The sequence below is a fragment of the Labeo rohita genome, chromosome 24 (assembly GCF_022985175.1).
Source record: "Labeo rohita strain BAU-BD-2019 chromosome 24, IGBB_LRoh.1.0, whole genome shotgun sequence".
Taxonomy (NCBI): Eukaryota; Metazoa; Chordata; class Actinopteri; order Cypriniformes; family Cyprinidae; genus Labeo; species Labeo rohita.
The window spans coordinates 15,218,573-15,242,271 of NC_066892.1; the positions used below are offsets into that span (position 1 = coordinate 15,218,573).

Here is a 23,699-nt window from a genome sequence, read left to right on the forward strand (position 1 = left end):
ACAGTATGGATGCAATAAGTTATTAATATGTTGCCACTGTTGATCTAACTGTATGTATATGTTCGGTTTTTAGAGCTCAGCGTTGCCTGAGGCTGCACTCTTGTTATTCCTCTGATTCCTTCATTTATGCCTTACGTCACAGCAGGGAGATGCTGACTGAAGACTGGGACAGAGTTCTGGATGGGTTCCAGCCCTTGAGACAAGAGGAGGAGCAAAGGCAAGGAGTGGTACAGCCGCAGAGAACAACGCAAACAAACAACTCTTTCATATAGCGCCTCCTCAAAATATTAAATGAGAAAAAACAGTACAAACATAAAACAACACAAACATTACAAAATATAACGTTAAAAAGTCAATTGTTTTTCTAAAGCAACATTGTCTAACAGCGACACCAGCAGGTAAAGTTACAGTGGGAGTCTGCATCTCTCGCTTCCCCGTGCCCGTTGATTTTTAACAGACTCTAAAGCATGCGGTGAGTTTGGTGGAGGTAATTGAGAATGCAAGGCCTCCACATCCATGACTGGATATGACTGGTTATGTTCGACTGTGATTGGTTCATGAGATAAATCCCGCCTCCCTTGCGTGTTTGTAACTCAGACTGAATGAACACTACAATGGCGTTAATGGAAAGACTAACTGAAAAAAGTTAGTAAACAACTCACACACTTACATATAACCTCTTTGTTACATAAAATAAGACTTAAAATGGCCTGGAAACATGATCTGTGGGAGTTTTTAGTGAGTAATCAGCTTGGTGAAGTGTGTCTGTGACCAATATTTACCGAGCTTTGATGAATGATGATCAGAAAAATGAAAAAATAGTTAAGAGGTAACTATTAAAAAGAATAGCTGAACGTATGTTCACAAATAAAATATATTGTTTAAATTGTTACTAACTACTAACACTAACTACAGTGTTTATATAATTCTCACTCAGAGTGTTAAAAAAGTTCTTGTTCTGTTTTTGTTTCTTTCTTTCAGTGATTCAGTTTGTTAACAGCAGGTGTTCTTCATTAATGCTCAATCATCACTCAACTAATTAATCAACTAAATATCTCTTTCACTTTTCACTGCTTCAGTGTTATTTTTTTAGCACTCTGAGTGAGAATACTAGGGGTTTTACTGTGTGGCTTGAGTTATTATTTTGGAATAAATGTAAATTGTTTTAAAACACTAACTTGATGAAATTCATATTTGGCTTTAATAAACAGAATATTAATTACATTGTTGATGTAAAAATATAATACAGAACTGTTTTTTTTTTCTTCTGATAGTGAAATTTTTAAATTGTTATTTAAACAAGAAAATGAATTTACCTGAATTTACATTTGATTAAAAAAAAAAAAAAAGAAAAAAAAGGAATCTGCCTTCTAATTTCAGAAAACCACCACACATCACTGATATATACTGAATAATAAATATGAAGTATATTACATATATACAGTGGCATTTATGCATTACCGGTCAAAAGTTTAGAATAATTATGGTTTTGTTTTGCTGTTTTTTTTTTGTTTTGTTTTTTTTTAAAATAATAATAATAAAAAAAAGTAAAAACAGTAATACTGTCAAGTAATATTACAATTTAAAGAATGGTTTCAGTTTGAATATATTTTAAAATAACTGGTGATTTTAAATCAGCTGATTTTAAAATGCATATTTTTTTATATACATTAACCTGCAAAAACTGTTTTGACATTGAAAATAAAAATCATTACTGTTAACTGAGCAACTGCATTTTGGAAATTCAAAATCGGGGCACCATAACAGTCCATTATATGGAGAAAAATGCTGAAATGTTTTCCCTCAAAAAACATAATTTCTTTACAACTGAAGAAAGAAAGACATGAACATCTTGGATGACAGGGGGGTGAGTACAATATATGTGAATCTCTGTTTTGGAAGTGGAATTCTCCTTTAATCAGTGAATGCTATGATGGATTTGGCCATGATTTGATCACGGGATCCACTTAATGCTGCATTTATTCTGCTTCGGACTATCAGGTGAGCTTGTCTCGTAACGCAGGGCATTTGCTCAAGATCAACGGAGGGGAGCTCACGCTGCGCCGACGCCTCGGGTGTCTTGCAGGTCACTGAAACATTAATTAGTGCCCAGACCGCCAAGAAACCTCTATAAATAAAGGCAAGAGAGGGAACTCTCTATCTCCTCTCCATTATCCAACCCTGCTGTGAGTGTGTGTCTCCTCAGGGTACTGTACTGAGCTCTGTGTGTGCATGTGTGTGTGTGCAACTCTCTGCTGTAATTAACAATGTCTCAACAAGACCTACACACCCTACATATTTTTGTCTCTTTCTAAGGTTGACTGTTGAATGACAGAAATAACATCCCTCAACGATGTACCTTTAAGTTATAGGCTCCCAATCCCATGGGAACTTTTTGGTTGAAACTTGATATATCTATATTACTCATTGAGATACACAGACCCAGACTGAACAGTTTTTGAGGTTTCAGTTGCCTGTGGTAGGTGTCATTTTCAATTACAAGCTGGAAATGCAATGATTCTCTAGCCAATTGGTTTTATCGATATTCTGTGTGCTGATGTAGCATTCAATTTGTCACTTGTGAGACACTGAGGAGCCTTATAATGACAGCTGCAGCTCAAAATATCTAGAGCCTGAAAGATCACAAATATTTGAAAATACTGGTCAGTACAAGACAAAGCCATGGTCAACATGTGTACAATGCAAACTTGTTATTCACTATTTCATTGCATTTCGTATTTGGGCTGAACAGAAATGCTGACATTAAATCTGAGAGCTTTTTGACCCTGCATATACAGCAACACAACCACAAAAAGGTAATAAGGACATTGTTAGAACAGTTCGTGTGACATCAGTGGATCTAAGCGGTGCTATTATGCTTTTTTTACTTTTTGAACTTTAGTCAGTGACACAGTGTATCTTTGGGCATAAAAAAGATCAACAAAGTTACAACTCTCAAAGTCCACTCCAAAAGGAGATATTTCGTTTTTAAAAAATCCCTTTTCAAGAACTACAACGAACGGCTCCTTTGGACTACAATGTTTGTTTTCCGCATGCAATGATGTCACAACATGGTCCATTAGAATATCATCAAATTAAATCCCGTCCACGGAAATTCGAATTGTTGAGGGGTGTGTAGGGACGAGGTGGGGGATTAGCCTAACTTTACCGATGCAGCACGGAGAACCGCTTCAACTACTGACTAGAGTAGCCGCTTTAGAGCAGTAACGCACCGCAGACGTGTGCAGTACAGGGGGTCGAAACACATGCCGAAGCCGTGATCTACTCCGGTTGCCGTGTCGAAGCCGTAACGCGCCGCAGATGTGTGCAGTGTGTGGTAGGAGATTTACTCATCATACAGTGTAGATAGCTTCACTTATAACGCGAGTGTTTTTTAAAATGCATAAACTTGCACTAGAATAGTCTAGGCTAATCAGTGATGATGTTTTTTGATAATGTTAGGCTGCTTTTAGCCTTATGCTGGAGCTGGTTTCGGGCAATGAAATTAAGTATGTAAATAATTAAACAGATTAGCATGATAATATCATGTATTGGTGATCTCACAGGCTGATGATAGAACCTACTGTAGTGTATTATTTACTCACCCTCCATGCATCCTAGGTGTATATGGCCTCCTTCTTTCAGACAAATGCAATCAGAGTTATATTAAATTTATCCTGGCACTCTCAAACTTTAGAACGGCATTGACGGGTGTTTCTCCTCATCAGTCCAAAACAAGTCCAATAAAGTGCATCCATCCATGATAAAAAAAAAATGCCTCACACGGCTCCGGGGGGTTTATAAAAGCCTCCTGTAGTGTATCAATGGGTTTTTGTAAGAAAAATATCCATATTTAAAACGTAAGCTTGCGCTAACAGTTGTACACAAAACTTGCTTCTTTGACAAGGGGCGTGGCAGTATTGAAATACCATCCAAGATGTTCACCAATCGCAACGCAGTGGGACAGCTAACCAATCACAACACATTTCGTTTTTCGGAAGGTGGGCCTTCATTAAACCCGGAACTAATCGAGCCGTATGTGCCAGGCTAGGAGAAAGGTATTGTAATAATGTAAATTATGTGAAAAATAATGCATTTTTCGAACTACCAAGCATGCAAGCATGTTCTAGTACACCCCCAAGCAAAATCAAGACTTTGTAAAAGAACATAATAGGACCCCTTTAATTTTATGAAGGTACGAGAATACTAAGGTACGGATTTTATGTGCACAAAGAAAACAAAAATAACAACTTTGTTCAACAATTTCTTTTGTGTCAGTTGCATTTCTGTCTGTGCAAGGTCAGATCTCGGATTTTATCAAAAATATTTTAAAGGAGAAGTCTACATCCAGAACAAAAATTTACAGATAATTTACCCCCCACCTTGTCTTCCAAGATGTTCATGTCTTTCTTTCTTCAGTCTATATGAAATTATGTTTCTTGAGGAAAACATTTCAGGAATGATCTCCATATAGTGGACTTCAATGGTGCCCCAAAGTTTGAACCAAAATGCAGTTTAAATGCAGCTTCAAAGGGCTCTAAATGATCCCAGCTGAGGAAGAAGGGTCTTATCTAGTGAAACAATTGGTTATTTTCAAAACAAATTGACTATTTATATACTTTTTAACTTCAAGTGCTTGTCTTGTCACAGCTCTACGATGCACATGCGTAGTCTGTCTAATCCGGGTCAATATAGTTAGGGTATGTCGAAAAACTCCCATCTCGTTTTCTTCTTTAATGTCAAAATCGTCATTTTTTTTTTTGTAATGGGCGTTTGATTGGTACTTCTGCAGCGATGTAGGACGATTTTAAAGTTGGGGAAGAAAACGAGATGGGAGTTTTTCGACATACCCAGAGTTCATGTAGACTTAGACAAGACGAGCATTTGAGGTTAAAAAGTACATAAATTGTTCATTTGTTTCGAAAATGACCAATCGTTTTGCTAGATAAAACCCTTCTTCCTCAGCTGGGATCATTTAGAGCCATTTGAAGCTGAATTTAAACTACATTTTGGAAGTTCAAACTTGGGGGCACCATAGAAGTCCATTATATGGAGATAATTCCTGATTTTTTTCCCTCAATAAACATAATTTCTTATTGACTGAAAAAAGAAAGATATGAACATCTTGGATGAGAAGGGGGTGAGCAAATTATCTGTAAATTTTTGTTGTTTGTTGTTGGAAGTAAACTTCTCCTTTAATATGTGTTCTGAAGATGAACGAAGGTCTTACGGGTTTGGAACGACATGAGGGTGAGTAATTAATGACAGAATTAGCATTTCTGGGTGAACTATCCCTTTAAATACTTTTGGGAAGCCGACATGCTATAACTATTTTAAACAGTATTTTGGCTTCTCTTTTCCAATTATCATGCAAGCAGCTTTTGACCAAATTATTTAAGACTAAATTCATTAGTCACACTGCATGACCTTTTAAAATGAACCACTGAAGGGAAAGTGTGAACAAGATAAAGGGTAAGTCACTGTAAATAGCATTTTATGTTCCTTATACATCCTGTTTGATACTGTTAAGAAATCACACACTGCAGCTTTAACACACAGGTACTGCCAGTAAAGGGGAAACTAGAAGAAAAGAAATTACCAAACAACCTTCAACCCCTAGTTCCTTCACACCAAAAGTTCAGTGAACACCGGCTGACACTATTTCAGAGAGGTCTAGGCTGTGATCCTTACACAGAGCCCTGGAGAAGCTGAGCCTCACAAATTGCTCTGCACACTGACTTTTCTAGAACAAAGCAATGCACTCTGGGCCAGTGTTCCCTTGATTCTGAAATGCACTGGGATGGTCTTATGGCAAAGGCAGGTTTTCTTATAAATCTTGCATTTACATATCTTGTGATATGCAAAAGAAAAAAAAATATCTGAAAATGTACTCAACCTCCAGACTATCCGAGATGTAGATCAGCTTGTTTCGTCATCTTAACAGATTTGGAGAAATTTAACACTACGTTGTTTGCTCACCAATGGATCCTCTAGTGAATGGGTGCCGTCAGAATGAGAGTCCAAACAGCTGATAAAAACATCACAATGATCCATAAATAATCCACACAACTCCGGTCCATCAATTAAAATCTTGTGAAGCAAAAAGCTGTGTGTTTGTAATAAACAAATCTACCATGAATATATTTTTAATGCTACTAGCCAAAATATTAGTCCATAACATTAAAAAATGCTTTCTCTGGTAAAATTGTCCAGCCCCTGTTGTCCTCTCACATCAAAATCCACCGACATACATTACCAGTCAAAAGTTTTTGAACTGTAAGATTTTTTTTTTAAAGAAGTCTCTTGTTCTCACCAAGCCTGCGTTTATTTGACCAAAGTACAGCAAAAACAGTAATATTCTGAAATATTTTTACTATTTTTTTTATTTGTATATATTTTAAAATGTAATTTATTCCTGTGATTTCAAAGCTTAATTTTTAACATGATCCTTCAGAAATTATTCTAATATTCTGATTTGCTGCTCAAAAAACATTTATTATTATTATGTTAAAAACAGCTAAGTAGAATTTTTTCAGGTTTCTTTGCTGAATAGAAAGTTCAGAAAAACAGCATTTATCTGAAATAGTAATCTTTTGTAACATTATACATTTTTCTTTATCATCATTTTGATTAATTTAAAGCATACTTGCTAAATAAAAGTATTAATTTCTATAATTTCTTTCTCTCCCAAAAAAGTTATACTGAAGTTACACTCAATGGTGATATTTGGATCTTTCTATTCATCAAAGAATCCTGAAAAAAATGTACTCAACTGTTTTAAATATTGATAGTAGTAATAATAATCAATGTTTCTTGCAAACCAGCAAATCACTGTATTAGAATGATTTTTGAAAGATCTTGTAACACTGGAGTAATGATGCTAAAAATGTAGCTTTGATCACAGGAATAAATTACATTTTAAAATATATACAAATAGAAAATTTTAAATTAAATAAATGCAGGCTTGGTTAGCAGAAGAAACTTCTTTAAAAAAAAAAAAACATTAAAAATCTTACTGTTCAAAAACTTTTGACTGGCAGTGTACTTGTTTAGAACTGCTTTAGACTGTTTTTGCCTGTAAGCAGTGCTTGATCTGTGCATAATTCTCTCCTGATTTAGACAAGATGACTATTTTTCACTGGAGAAAGCAATATTATAAATAGAGGACGTGTATTTTAGCTTGACAAAACAGTTTAAATGATTGTTTAATGATGGATTTATTACAAACACTCTCATTCTGACGGCACCCATTCACTGTAGAGGATCCATTGGTGAGCAAGCAATGCTAAATTGCTCCACATCTGTTCCAATGATAAAACTCATTTACATTTTGGATATTAAAACTATAAGGTTCCTACCAAGTTTTTATGTGGCTTAGTAAACTGCAAGTACTATGTGTAAAAGCTGCAAATCAAACCTCCAGGCATAATAATAAGATGCCAGTATGCATATAAACACATACTGTATTAACTGTATATGTTCCGAATACTGAAATGACTTGTGTGCGGATGCCTGTGGTTTTATTGCTTGAATGCATTAGTATGCTAATCAAACCTCCATTTGCACAAGCTCCAGTGTATTTTGTGGGTGATCGCACAATTCTTACAACAGAGATCAATTATACTGCTGCTTTACAAACATTTGACTCCCTTTATTGCACTGCCTACAACCATTACACAGCGAGACGGCCACTTTGATTGGCTATTGATAGCCTGTTTTCCTGTTCCTGCCCCAAACTTGTTCCCGTCACACCTGAGTGGAACAAATAATCACTGCAACTGCCTACGAGTCCGAATTCTACTGTCTGCTTCTCTCTACACTCTTAAAGGGAAAGTTTGTTCATCTTCAGAACACAACTGAAGATATTTTTGCTTTCTGACCCGCCGTAGACAGCAATGCAACTGAAATGTTCAGAAAGCTCTCAGAAATATCTTAATTTGTTTTTTTAAGATAAACGAAGTGTCTTACGGGTTTGGAACGACATGAGGGTGAGTAATTAATGACAGAATTTTCCTTTTTTGGTGATCTATCCCTTTAAAGGAGAAATCCAATTCCAGAACAACAATTTACAAATAATTTACTCACCCACTTGCCATCCAAGATGTTCATGTCTTTCTGTCTTCAGTCGTAAAGAAATTATGGTTTATGAGGAAAGCATTTCAGGATTTTTCTTCATATAATGGACTTGATTGGCGCCCTGATTTTGAACTTCCAAAATATAGTTTAAATGCAGCTTCAAAGGGCTCTAAATGATCCCGGTCAGGAAGAAGGGTCTTATCTAGCGAAGCGCTCAGTCATTTTTTTCGAAAAAAAACATTTGTATACTTTTTAAACACAAAAACTTGTGTAGCACAGGCTCTGGGATGCGCGTCCACGATGCTACGAATTAGTGATAGGTCGTTCTTGAACGATTCTTTCATTTTGAACAAATCTTTAATGTGACTCAGGAAGAACGAGTCGTCTCGGGGAGTGATTCGTTCAGTCACACATGCGCAACATCCTATTAGGTTTTGTACTGGAATTAGTTCACCTGTTTCGAGTCGTTCATCTTATGGGACTGTCATGATGAACGATCAACTTGAACCCGAAGCCTCGAGAGATGAACTAAACAATTCTTTTTCCAGTTCACACTGCATTGGTTGAGCTTATGGGGCTGTCACATGATGAACGATCGACTCGAACCCGAAAACTTGTCAGATAAGAGGTGATGTGAGCTAATCATAGACTAAAGACCCAGGTAAACAATGAATTAATATTTTCTGTTTCTTATAGCATTATAGTTTTGTCTTGTTTGTAATGTAATCGACATTTGTGTAAGCAGCAGATGTGTTAGGGAAGTAACACGTAACATTTTAATTATATTTTGCTAAAATGAATGAAATGACTCGAAAAAAGATTTGTTCATTTTGCTGAACAAGACTCAACTGTAAAATGATCCGAACTTCATATCACTACTATGAATCATGTCTAAGTTTATTGCCTGTGTACTCTGATTAAAAAAGGTAGAGTATGGTGAAAAACCCCATCTTATTAACCTCAGAATCGTCCGACATCGTTGTACCTTTTTGTTTGTAAACAGCGTTTGACTTACTTGCACTTTGTTAGTCTTTGTGCATTTGCTTTGTAAACACTGGGTCTGTAGTTCCACCTACGTTCGGCTTGACCTTTCGACGTGATTCAATAGTACGTGAATGCGCATCCCAGAGCCTGTGCCTGAGCTTTTGTGCTTAAAAAGTATACAAATTTTTATTTTCCGAAAAAAAATGACAGATTGTTTCGCTAGATAAGACCCTTCTTCCTCGACTGGGATTGTTTAGAGCCCTTTGAAGCTGCATTTAAACTACATTTTGGAAGTTCAAAATCGGGGCAACAATCAAGTCCATTATATGAAGAAAAATCCTGAAATGCTTTCCTCAAAAGTCATAATTTCTTCACGACTGAAGACAGAAAGACAAGGGGGTGAGTACATTATATGTAAATTGTTGTTCTGGAAGTGGACTTCTCCTTTAAGTTTAGTCTTAGGTTTGTTATTACCTGAAAATACGCCTCCATATTTACTTGTTTTCTTGCCAAACTGTATAAAAAACAAAATGAGAATCTGAAAAAATATATATTTCTAAGATCTTGGGCATCATTAGAAGGCAGATCTTCAAGGAAAGTCTCATGTAGATGTGAATTAAAATATCTCTTCACTAATGAATGCAAAAAATGCGCTCAGGCAAACCAGTTAACGCTAATCAACACAGCTACGGTATATCTGGATCCTCAACCCCCACACATTATGCCACTCTGCTGGAAATTAAAATAGTTAAAGCCTTTAATTTAGTGCAGGTAGATTGAATTTATAATAATTTGAAGGCATACAAGCATGCTGTACAGTAAGTGTTCCTATTTTCTTCTTCTTCTTTTGTTTTCGCGGAGAACTTCCTTTTTAATTCAGAGCAGCCAGATGGCCGATCACCAATTAACTATGTCGACTCTCATCCTATCTGGACTTAAGCGAAGCGATAAGGTCTTAAAAATGGTAACAAATTGCTCTTTTCTTCTTCCTGCTGTTGTCACTGCATGTGTCAGTCAGTTTAAAGAGAGAAAGCACTAGTTTTACAGCATGAATATTCATAGAAGTGACCAAATTCGGTGGCATACAAATGTATTTCACATTTTAAAAATAATACTGACCTACAAAATTTTACAGTTCTGTGTTGCCGTGCCTCGCGAGGAAGGTCTAACGCTTTAAAGATGCAGCAGCTACACTCGTCGTCTTATTCCCCAGTCGCATGCATATTGCATTCATAGTGACCTCGATTTAAGTTTACTTGGTGACTTCGTTTTTTCAAGAACTGGAAAAGTAGCTTGAGAGGGTCATTTATCATTTTTTTTCGTACGGTATGTTTGTGTTGCTGTGCCAAAGTGTTTGTACTGAGGATAGTTGCAGCGTACAGTGGAAACACAGTGGGCAAACACACCTGCAAAGACATACTGATACACTGTAAGCCCATATACGTTGATTCAACGTAAAAAAATTATGGAAACTCGTTCCCCTAAAAAAGTTAATTTTGTCTTGTTGAACAAGCAAGAGATCTTACGTTTAAAGAACTTAACTTTTACATATAATTTTATTGAAAACTTTTAGTTATTGGAACTAACATAATCTGTTATAATAACTAAAATGTATTAGTTTAGGTAATTTAAAATACTAAATTACACTAAATTGCTTTAGTTGTCAAAATTAGTTTGTATTTTTTTTTTAGAATTTACTCTACAATGCACAATAAGCCACCAAAAAAAATGCATCTTACAAGGATTTATTTGAATTTTCAAATTCAACATTTCAAAAAAGTAACTTCGCCAACTTTTCAATGCATTATTATGCATCTTTGCCAAACTCTAAATAGGCACACTATGTACTCATATATAGTTACACTATTGCATAAACATTTGCCTAACTAAAGGCAGAATATGAATTACTGCTTTACTATAAGGCATAAGCATTTGCCAAAATCTGAATAGGCACACTGTGATCACTTACACTTGAAAACTTTTACATATTGTAAAACATCAATATGTTGCATAAACATTTGCCTAATCCTGAATAGGCACAACATGTTATATTAAACAACATAAATGTACATGTAAACATTAGCCAAACTGTGAAGAGGAAAAATATACAACCTCTGAATAGGCATATAATGTACTATTAAAGTGCTTAAACATTTAACAAATAGGCATAGTTTACATGAAATGAAGACTTGAACGTCTCATATGGCGAGTTGATTTGACAGTGCCAAAATTTTGCCTTTTAGCTCCTTTTTACCCAAGCATAGCATCACCTGCTGAATGAAATGAAATGTCTTGGTCATACACTTGGGATAGTCGAGATGCAGGGCGTAGGTCAATCCAAAGAGTAGACACATAGCCTGAGGCAGATTCTCCAAATTGTCCATCACCACATTCCCTTCTAAAATAATTCCCACAGAGGATGGATGGAGGTGGAAAGACTGGAGATGCTGTGCCACAGCTTCACTTTCTTTGGTTAGGATTCCAAGTGGAACATGCGGAAACTCCTCATCAGCAGAAGACTGGATATGGAAGCAGGAATTATAAAAAATTAAATAAAAAAATTAGCCGTCTAATATTCTTTAAGATTAACTTTTAACAAACATGTGGATAAATAAAGAGAAACATGTACTGTGTAAGTGATTTGGGATGCTTTGTCAATTATGTGCATACAATTCTGTAAAGTAAATATTAATATATGTTTGTCTGTTTCTTAAAGGAACACTCCACTTTTTTGGAAATAGGCTCATTCTCCCCCCAGGTTAATAAGTTGAGTTTTACTGTTTTGAAATCCATTCAGCCATTTTCCTGTTCTGGTGATGTCACTTTTAGCATAGATCACTGAATCCTATTAGACCAATAGCATCACGTTCAGAAATGACCAACAAGTTTCGATATATGTCCTATTTAAAACTTGGCTCTTCTGTAGTTATATCATGTACTTATACCAGTGAAAAATGTAAAGCTGTGATTTTCTAGACCGATAAGATTAGGAACTACACTCGCATTCTGCTGTAATAGTCAAGGAAGTTTGCTGCCGTAATATGGCCGAAGCAGGCAGAGTAATACACACAGCACATGTGCAAATGCTAACCTAGCTGGGAACTAATTTCAGGCGCTGTGTGATATTACTCCGACTGCTTCGACCATGTTACAGCAGCAAACTTCCTTGACTATTACACCGGAATGAGAGTGTAGTTCCTAATCTTATCGGTCTAGGAAATTGCAGCTTTACATTTTTCGTCCGTATTAGTACACAGTATAACTACAGAAGGGTCAAGTTTTAAATAGGTTGATCGTTTTTGAACGCGATGCTACTGGTCTAATAGGATTCAATGATCTATGCTAAGCTATGCTAAAAGTGATATCGCCAGAACAGGAGAACGGCTGAATGGATTTCAAAATGGTAAAACTCAACTTATTAACTCTGGGGAGTTGGAGAATGAGCCTATTTCCCAAAAAAGTGGAGTGTTCCTTTAGTAATAATAATGTTGTATTATCAAAATATTATAAATTAATTTAAATGATATACACAGTGATGATGAGATCACTATAACTTAATGTAATTATTCTAGAGTACATTTAAGTTTTAAATGGCAGAGAAAAATAATACTTACAACGCATGTTTTGAAGAACTCTGTTGGGTCATCACCAAGTATAACAGGAAGCCCTCTTATAGCAGCGCATCTCATGTCAGCAAGGTCTGAGGTCTGAGGTACAGTAGAGGCAGAAAGATAATTGTCACAGAAAATTTCTACTAAATATTGTTCTGTCCATTTTGCTTAAAGGGATGGTTCGGAGTAGATTTGACTTCATTGCTATGCACTCCGAAGCCCATGTAAATACCCCATCCGAAGTTTTTTTTTTTTTACTACCTTAGTCGAACATTGAGGGAGATATCAGAGTTTTTCGAATGGCTTGCTACTGCCCTACATGGAACATGTGATGTGTCTTGTAAATTGCACCACTAAACGTGCAAGTAATCTTACCAAACTTCTACAGTAGTGTAAATAGGGTATGTACTCACAAAACGCTGCATCGGAAAATTTGTAAGTCCACCATGAGTGTTTTAAAAACAACTTTTACGCGATCCCTACTAGTCTCAAAAACTACAAATGGCGACACGTCGACGTCACTTCCCTGGTTTGGGAAAAGCACAAAAAGTCCACCTACTATGTCTGTGTGCATGTCAACGTATTAGGTGGACTTTTACATGCTTTTCCCAAACCAGGGAAGTGACATCGACGTGTCGCCATTTGTAGTTTTTGAGAAAGTTATGCTCCAACTGTTGTGCTAAATCTTGAATTTCTGTCTCACTGGCTTCTCCACTGACATCATCTGTGACATTATCCTGGTCTAATTCTTCTGATATCATCTGATGGGAACATTGCTGAGCATCTCTAATACTGCCATCATTTTCATTACTTCCTATTCTTACTACCAACTCTGGTTTAAACATGGTCTCATTGTGATTTCTGTGATGCTTAGATTTGTGAGAACTGAAAGTAGAATATACTTTGCTCTCAAAGCTGCAGCCTTGAAATGGACACTGAACACTTTGGTGGTCTTTGAGGTGTCTACGCCGAAGGTGGGCAAAATATTCAGTATCCTGACATGGTTCAAGAAAATCACAAAGCTGGCATCGAAGCTTAACTTGAAACGGTCTTACAGACTGCTGTTCCTGTGATATTGTATGAAAACGAGACAAGTGTATTTTAAGGCTATTAAAAGACTTGAAAGTACATAAACACTCCTGGTATAGGCATGGAAAAGGTTGGCTTCTTGCATAGCTCCCATGTTTGAGTCTGTAATTGAGTCTGTTTTAACAAATGACCTCTTTTGTCACACGAAAACACACAGTACTTACATGTCCACATTTTGCTTGTGGTTTTCTTGGAACCTGCAAAGTATATATAAAAAAAAAAATCCACATTAGATAGGTTATATCTGGTTAACCACAAAGCAAACTGTATTTAAAATGAAAGATCGGTTTAGTTTTTTACAAACATTTTGTAAAGCTATCAAGCATGACAAGGCAGAACAGACTTATTTGTTAAGATATTTTAAGTAACTAATTATCTTGGCTAACACCATGTGGATTAGCATTAGCTTGCATTTTTTCAATATCTAACTTGAAATATTTTCCATCACATGCATGAAAAATATTGATTTGTATATATGTGTTAATACTTAACATACAAAAAGTAATGTGAAATGTTAAATAGTTCGCGCTGCATTTACTAAAACCCTTGAACGAACAATCTGGTGAAATAAATGGTTTCTGTGGTCATTCACATTTGTTAAACACAAACGCCATGCTGATGACCACGCGGTTGAACTTTCTTAATATCGAACTCTGAATATTATCAATTATGTGCATGAAAAAAGATCGAATTGTTAACTCTATTAAGTAAGTTAATAGAAGCCGTTTATGAAACTGCGCTGCATTTACAACACGAACAAAAATTAACCGGTGAACAAATGTTCAACAAGAACACAATCGAACGTTTCATCTATCATGTCCGTGCGCTTACATATATTAACCAAAAATAATTTAAATTAGTCAAAAAAAGTTCACACAAGCGTTGGTACAACAATGTGCAAGTCTGCACAGGCGAATTAAAAGTGATGAAACACACTGTGATGTAAATGCACCTTTAATTTATGTGTATTTAACTGTTAACTCTCATTTAACAGAGTTTTGTTGTGAAGTAAATGTTAAACGTAAAGAAATGCAACTCACCGTGCAGCAAACGTTCAAGCAGCCATGTTGTGTTCCGTTCTGTCTCGTTTTTCAGCCTGTTGCCATTGGCAACTGATTAAAATAAGCGTATGTACGTTAATTAAACTTAAACCAATAGGTAGAATAAGAAAATGCAGGAAAATCGTGCATTTAACTAAAAAAAGCTGGTAATACAGCAAAAGTGTAAGAGTTTATGTTTATTGTCCTTAATAATTTTGAATTGAAATAACTTCAGGGATAACAGTGTAATAGTTATGATGTGCAAACAAACTAAGGCTCTATATCAGCTGTTTGCAGTGACATTATAAAATAACAGATGGAGAAAACTGGTGTCACTGTTTAATATGGTAATATTTGTGTCATGTTATGAAGGGATATGAAAGTGCAGTGCAAATGAAAATTTAGGGTCACACTTTACATTAAAGTGTTTGTGTTACTATATAATACTAATGAACATACAAGCAGGACTGGGACAAGTTGTGGGGCAAGTCAAATGGGCACAATTTTACTCCACTGAATATATATATATATATATATATATAGATAGATAGATAGATAGATAGATAAAAACAATAAAAATAATAAAAAGCCCCATTCTAATCTACATTCAGTTAAAATTAAATAAATGAAGTAAGCTGTCACAATACAAGCTTTTGGGCAAAACAGTAAAAAAATATACAAATTAAATTAAATTAAATTAAATTAAATGGCTCTAGCATCCCCATAACCCTACACACGACAAGTGGTGGATGGATGAATAGGTGGAAAAATAAAATAAAATAAATAAAAACTAATAACACAATACAAGCTTACAAACAATATTTAATTAAATAAAATTAAATAAAAAAAATAAATAAATAAAAAGCCCCATTCTAATCTACATTAAATTAAAATTAATGGGGTAAGATGTGACAATACAAGCTTACAAACAGAAAAAAAGTAAATACAGAAAAAAATAAAATAAAATAAACTATAATAAATAAAATAAAATAAAATAAAATAAAATAACAAAAAGACCCATTCTAATCTACACTTAATCAAAATTAAATAGGATAAGCTTTCACAATACAAGCTTTTGGGCAAAACAGTAAAAAAATATACAAATTAAATTAAATTAAATTAAATTAAATGGCTCTAGCATCCCCATAACCCTACACACGACAAGTGGTGGATGGATGAATAGGTGGAAAAATAAAATAAAATAAATAAAAACTAATAACACAATACAAGCTTACAAACAATATTTAATTAAATAAAATTAAATAAAAAAAAATAAATAAATAAAAAGCCCCATTCTAATCTACATTAAATTAAAATTAATGGGGTAAGATGTGACAATACAAGCTTACAAACAGAAAAAAAGTAAATACAGAAAAAAATAAAATAAAATAAACTATAATAAATAAAATAAAATAAAATAAAATAAAATAAAATAACAAAAAGACCCATTCTAATCTACACTTAATCAAAATTAAATAGGATAAGCTTTCACAATACAAGCTTTTGACCAGAACAAAAATATGGCTTCCCCATAATCCTACATAGGTCAAGTGGTGGATGGATGAATAGGTGAAAAAATAATAAAATAAAATAAAATAAAATACCCATTGTAATCTACATTTAATTAAATTTAAATAAATGGGGTAAACTGTCACAATACAAACTTTTGAGCAAAACAGTAAAAAATAATAAGATAAAAATTTAAATTAAATTAAATTAAATTAAATTAAATTAATAATAATCCCTGCCTAAGTGGTGGATGGATGGATGGATGGATCCATCAAAAAAATCCATCCATCAAAAAAAAAAAAAAAAAAAAAAAATAAAATAAAATAAAATAAAATAAAATAAAATCCCAGCCTATGGTTCTAACATTCCCACAACCCTACATAGGACAAGTGGTGGTTGGATAGGTGGAAAATAAAAGAAAAGAAAAAAGAAAAAAGCTCTTGTCCTGAGAACCTGAGAACTTCTGTCCTTTCAGTTAAAAAACCTTCAAAACTACCTTTAAAAATATGAAGATACTAAACTCTGAGTTTGGTAGACTTCCAGTTCAATCTAAGACTAGATGTCCCACCTTAGAATACTACTGTTAGAGAAAATACACGTTTCTGTTAAGACGTTTTGCCCCAAAAACAGCTAGTTATCATGCTACAGACAGCGTGACAACTAGCCCTGTTCTAATCTACTTTCAATTACAGTTACATGCTACTGTATATGTGTGCACTAATGCAAAGTTTTACCATCTTTAGAAGCACAATTTGAACTGTCAGACTAATCTGAGGCAGTTTCAAGAGACTGTTTATTCGCCCAAACAAATCTCAAATACGAAATACTCCAAAACTAACACGATTCAAAAGAGAAAGAAGGCGACAGACACTCGCGCAACCCACTCACAGCGCTCGCCCCCGGGGGGAAACGCGTTCATGTGGCAGATCTGCGCGGCGCCGCTGTCCATGGTACTAGGTCACACACGCGCTGCTTTTAGCTTTATTGCTGTTTAAAATTCAGCCCATGCACACAGTCCCGGCTACAAGACAGTTGATACATCAGCAGTTTGACTCGTATGGACTGTGCTCCTTACTACAGATGCCTCACGGAGGTAATAGCGGTGGCGGATGACAACGCTATTCTGGTTCATTATGGTGTGGAGCAGAAAAGTCATTTTTCTCAAGGTGACTGGTGTGACCAGTTTCTGGTCGGCTACAGTATAAAGCGTAGTCTGATAGAGATTTTATAGGCAATCTGTTGCATTTATTATAGTTTTTATTTAGTCCATCACACCATACTGATTATCAAATGATGCTGACGATGCAAAACTAGAGATCGGGAGTGTAACATTTATTAAAACGTCTGTAACTGGGTGGATTTTTGTGCTGTGTGTCTCAAATTTTGATATATTTCCATATTTTATGTATGCTATAAATTAAAGCAGTTTATAAACTGACTTCTTACCTATAAACTCTGTAAATTAACGGCAGATACAACATTTACGGATGTTACATATGGACTGTAACGCTAAAGTGAAACACAAATTTGGCGTACGATTTATATTTACACGTTTAAACATTATTATTATTATGCCATAAACATTTTAAAATGTAAACCTATACACTGTGGCAATTTAGCAATCTTTGCAGGTCCAGAATAAAGTGCATTAGAAAGCCTGTAGTTTTTAACGTTACCTCAACATTGGTTTTGCTCCTATAAAGCTTTTCAGATTGTCATAACGTCTCATAATCTCTCATATGGATCATATATGATATTAATTTCATCCTTTGTAGTTCATTTCCAATTTGCTTAAAACGTTACAACTCGTTACAACTCACCCCGTGTTACATCATTCCAATGTCTCCATATACAGTATTTTCACTACAGTATTCATAAGATAAGCCACAAATATACATTACAAATGTAAGAAAATATAGATGAGCCTGAATTTCCCAAAAACGGTATATTTGAGTAGGAATATTCTTGATAGAAGAAACAAAGGCATCAGTTTGCGTTACAAATAGAAAGCGTCGAGTCAGCAGAAAATCTTCCATCACATTACCATAGATTTTTCTATATAGTAGGATATTATGAAAGCTATAGTGTTTTTTTAATGCAACAAATCAAGTCCAACCTCTCTAGTTTCCCACAGTTTTAGTTGATTGAATGAATGTAAGTGAATGCAGGAGGCGCATAAGCGCAAATATCCCTACATTCATTCACTTTCCAATTCAGACGGTTTGAAACACAATAAAATGTTTTTAAAATATCTTCAGCCATCATTCGGTTTCAATGCAACTCTAATTAACATCTAAACGTGCGTTCGAGCAGACACAAGTAGCTCCTGCTTGATTCATTTACAATGCAGCAAAATCCTGAGGTGCCTCACGAACATCTTTTGAGGAAAAAAAAAGTTGTAACGTACCTCAAACAAGGGTCCGATTTTATTCTTCTCCAGGTATGACTGAATTCTTGACTGTTGTAGAGACGCCATGAGAATGTGTCGCGTTAAACAGGAAAAGGTTTAGATAGTGTTAAATAGAACCGGGCATCTTCCAACGTGCGGGGCTGCGGACGGATCTCTAGCGGGCGGTGAGCGGACATCCAGCGCTGAGAGCTCGGCTGCCGCTCCAGCACATGCTGAAAGTAACAGGGCTCGCTTCCTCCCTCCGTTTGCTCACTATCTTATCTGATGGGACTATCCCTCCTCCGGTCTCGGCAGAGTAGCTGGCGACAGCGTCTTCTCAAAGCCAATCAAAAACATTACACCTTACATGAATGTTTATTCATTGGCTGGTCAGGTCTGAGAGACCCGCCCTCGTTGTTTACACAGAGTAAGTGACATTATTAAATTCATATGCACGTACTTTTTATGAAACTTGGATTATAAAGAAATCTTATGAATTCTTTATGCGTCATAGCTTGATCTTATGTATATATGTAAATCAGCTATATTTATAATGTAATATAATGCGTACCTATTCCAGTTTCAAAAGTATAATGCATTAAAATACATAAGCATAACATTTCATTCAGCGATGCGGTATACTTTTTATTTTGTAACTATTAATAAGTGGCCCATTAATTGTGAAAATAATAGTAAAATATATAGTAAAATAGTAAAAAATAATAGTAAAATATATATATTTTTTTGTGGCATTTTGTGTGATCGGCCCTTACATATTTTTTTTTTAACAAATAGTTATAAACAAAGAGTTGTCTTATGCAATACAGCGTTCCAGTCGTGCTAAAACGTTTGTTCAACACATATACACTGCCCTTCAAAAGTTTGGGATCAGTAAAATTTGTATTTTAAAAAAAAAAAAAGATTCTTATGCTCATCCAAGCTGCTTTTATTTGATCAAAAAATCCAGAAAAACTGTAATATTGTGAAATATTATTTCAATGTAAAATAACTGTTTTCTAAGTGAATATATTTTAAAATGTAATTTATTTCTGATGCAAAGCTGAATTTTCAGCATCATTACTCCAGTCTTCAGTGTCACATGATTCTTCAGAAATTATTCTAATATGCTGATTTATTTATTCTTATGCTTGTCAAGGCTAATTTTATATGATCAAAAAATCCAGGAAAAGTGTAATATTCTGAAATATTATTTCAATGTAAAATAACTGTTTTCTATATGAATATATTTTAAAATGTAATTTATTCCTGTGATGCAAAACTAAATTTTCAGTATCATTACTCCAGTCTTCAGTCACATAATCCTTCAGAATATCATTCTAATATGCAGATTTATTATTCTTATGCTCATCAAGGCTGATTTTATTTTATTAAAAAATCCAGAAAAAAAACTGTAATATAGTGAAATTTTAATTCAGTGTAAAATAACTGTCTTCTGTGTGAATATATTTTAAAAATAGAATTTATTTCTGTTGATGCAACACTAAATTTTTTGCATCATTACTCCAGTCTTCAGTGTCACATAATCCTTCAGAAATCGACCTAATATGCTGATTTATTAGTCTCATGCTCATCAAGGCTGCATTTATTTGATTTTAAAAAATCCAGAAAAAAATGCAATATTGTGAAATATTATTTCAATGTAAAATAACTGTTTTCTAGGTGAATATAAGAAAAATATAATTTATCCTGTGATGCAAAGCTGAATTTTCAGCATCATTACTCCAGTCTTCAGTGTCACATGATCCTTCAAAAATCATTCTAATATGCGGATTTATTATCAATATTCGAAACAGTTGTGCTGCTTAAGAATTTGTTGCAACCTGTGATTCTTTAATAAATAAAAAGTTCAAAGAACAGCATTTATTTAAAAAGAAAAATCTTTTGCAGCAATATATAATGTACAACTATTTAAAAGTTTGTGGTTAGTAAATTTTCATTAAAATTTTCATTTTTTTTTAAAGAAATTAATATTTGTATTCACCAATGATGTGTCAAATTGATAAAAAGTGATAGCAAATACTTATACTGTTAGAAAAGTTTTCTGTTTTGAATAAACACTGTTCTTTTGAACCTTTTATCCATCAAAGAATAATAATAAATAATAATAATAAATAAATAAACAAATAAATAAAAAGTAATCATTATATAGAATGATTTTTGAAGTAATGTGACACTGAAGACTGGAGTAATGGCTGATGAAAATTCAGCTTTGCATCAAAGGAATATATTATATTTTAAAATATATTAAAATAGAAAAACATTATTATAAACAGTAATAATATTTCACAATATTACTGTTTTTTCTGTACGCAGCCTTGATGAACATTTCTTTAAAAAAAACATTAAAAATCGTACTGATCCCAAAATTTTGAATGGCAGTGTGTAAATAATATAAAATGTACACAAAACATGTTAGCGTTCTGCACTGGCTCTTTCAAGCACTAACACAAGATTTTTTTAGATTTGGAAAGGCAAAATAAATAAATAAATAAATATATATTTTCCCTTTTTAACAATTTAAACAGTCCACTGGTGTCACTATGTATTGGTGCCCCTAAGTTATTGCAAGTTTGGAAAACATTTACAAAAACTGCAAGTGACAATGAGCCCGGGGAAATTATGACAGGTAAACAACGTTTGTCAAAGACAGTTGCCCACATACAGAGGCCATTAGTGAGATTCCTGAAGACTTTAACTAGTTTAAAACCAGCTGCACATTTGATGGATGACAGCACAGCATAGCACAGCACATAAAGCAGCTGGGAGTTTGCGTGCACTCAGCACATGCATACTGTCAAACGCACACTAAATACATTCACGGGAGAGATCGGTGACAGATTTGCAGCACAAAGTTAAATCAAAATCACTGTTAAAATCTCCTGCATAAATAATTAGTCACACAGCTCTAACAAAAACTGAAGGCTTTTTATATAAGGAATATGATTTCAACATTTTATTTGAAATTAATTACAATTTGACATTACAATTTATTGTAATAATGGGGGAATCAACCTGGTTTTCAGGTAACAAAAAAAAAAAGATATTTGGAAAATGGGTTAGTTTTATGAAAATAAATAACTGTCTTTTGCAGTGAAAACTTTTTACAGTAATATTTTCATGTGAATTTCTGTTTCCCTTCTGGCTGCTTTTCTCAAGAGCATATTAATTCAGACAGATGTATAAAATATATTCATTTGTGGAGTTAATAAACAAATACCTGTTTAGAGCGGTTTCTCAATATTGCATAGTAATGATTGATTAATTAGTTATTTTAAGCAACATTAATATAACATATAACAACTCCTGAGTACTGAATGTTTTAAATGTAAAGACAAAATGACTTGTATACCTATGTAAGTATGATAAATATATAAATCTACAACGCTGTCGTATGAACTTTCCAGTACTGTATGTCAGATTCACTGAGAGTGCAGTACTGAGACTGCAAGATGTAGCTTAATGCACTATGGTGTTAATAAATTCTAAGTTGAGAAACCTAATAATGTGAAAGCCAAACTCTATACATATGTTAAAGATTTATATGAAAATAGATGAAATTAAAAACAAGGCTTTTAGATGTTATGCCCAAGTAGGAACTATAAACAAAAGTTACGCCTTAACATACAAAGACTAAAGCATTGTGCAAATTATTTTACATGAAGAATAAAGTTATTTGATGCTCTATTTTTGTGAATGGCTTGACAGCAGCTGGGAGATCAGACATCCTGTTTGTTTGATCTTCTGTCTAGAGTGAGATGCGCCGTAGCAAAGCATGAAATACAAAAATAATGACGCCTTTAAAAAGCTTTGACAAAAGTCAATAGATATTACACTGTGAATCCTTTGAGTTGAGAGGTGACAGATCTGCCTCTGAGCAGGAGTAAGGGGGTGAGTGTCCAGACGGTCTCTTTACGTGGACTGTGTGTTTGTCGTTGACAGTTGGACCAGAGCTGGGCCAGATCAGCTGAAGACGTGGGTTCAGGGGTCGCCATCAGGAGGTGGAGGCTGGCACAGTTTGTACAATCTGTTGATGGAATTAATAAACAATTTTAAAATGTTCAAATATTTATATATTAGATATTTGTAAAACAGTTGCAAAAACATTTATGTACCATTTGAAAAATTTGGTAAGATTTTTTTCTTTTTCTTTCTTTTTTTAATGATTATTAGGAATTTATTTATTTATTTATTTATTATTATTTAAAGTGTCCTATGTTCATAAAGGTTAGATTTAAAAACAGTAATATTATGAAATATTATTTTATATATTTTAAATTATTCCTATTTCAACATATTGTAAAATTGAATTTATTCCTGTGATGCAACTTCAGTCTTCAGTGTCACACAATTCTTCAAAAATTATTCTAATATGCTGATTTGTCACTGAAGAAACATTTCTTATTATCAATGTTAAAAACAGTTCAGCTGCTTAATATTTTTGTGCAAACAGTGACATTTTTTGCAAGATTCTCTAATGAATAAAAACTCCAAAAGAACAGCTTTTATTTAAAAAAACTTTTATTTAAAAAAAATATTTTGATACATATTTTTACTGTCACTTTTGCATTCCTGCTAAATAAAAGTATTTCTTTAAAAAATTAAATTAAAAAAATTAAAATTTATAATTTTATAACAGATAAAAATAATTAAGTTGCAGTGGATTAATAACAATTGTTTGAATAGCCCCGCCCATGGTGTAATCTTGTGTTCTAGTGTTAATTTTGTTAACAAAAACTATGACGAAAAATGCAGGTGATGACGAGATCACAATAAGGTTGATAAACTATAACTGTGACTACATAAACATGCAATATCATTGATGATAAAAGACGAGACTAAAATGTATTTTAAAAACTAAAAACTATACAAAATTCTCTTTTTTATTTTAGTCAAAAAAGACAAAATATTATTTCGGATTGCTGTATATGCCTCTACTATGCGAGAGTTCGTGTGTGGTTGCCAGATATCAAGAGTTTAAAT

The 23,699-nt window shown here is 33.9% G+C and overlaps 2 protein-coding genes across 3 annotated transcripts in view; both read right to left on the reverse strand.

Moving 5' to 3' along the window:
- c24h8orf34 (chromosome 24 C8orf34 homolog) overlaps positions 1 to 18,989 on the reverse strand; it is a 123,536-nt gene extending 104,547 nt beyond the window's left edge. For both annotated transcript variants that reach the window (XM_051097557.1, XM_051097556.1), the window contains exon 1: positions 18,717 to 18,989. In XM_051097557.1, the coding sequence (XP_050953514.1) occupies positions 18,717 to 18,785 (69 nt within the window). In that variant the 5' untranslated portion in view covers positions 18,786 to 18,989. The remainder of the gene's footprint in view (positions 1 to 18,716) is intronic.
- A 2,663-nt stretch (positions 18,990 to 21,652) lies between these two features.
- prex2 (phosphatidylinositol-3,4,5-trisphosphate-dependent Rac exchange factor 2) overlaps positions 21,653 to 23,699 on the reverse strand; it is a 169,476-nt gene continuing 167,429 nt past the window's right edge. The window contains exon 40 of the mRNA XM_051098445.1: positions 21,653 to 22,743. Coding sequence (XP_050954402.1) covers positions 22,698 to 22,743 — 46 coding nt within the window. The 3' untranslated portion in view covers positions 21,653 to 22,697. The remainder of the gene's footprint in view (positions 22,744 to 23,699) is intronic.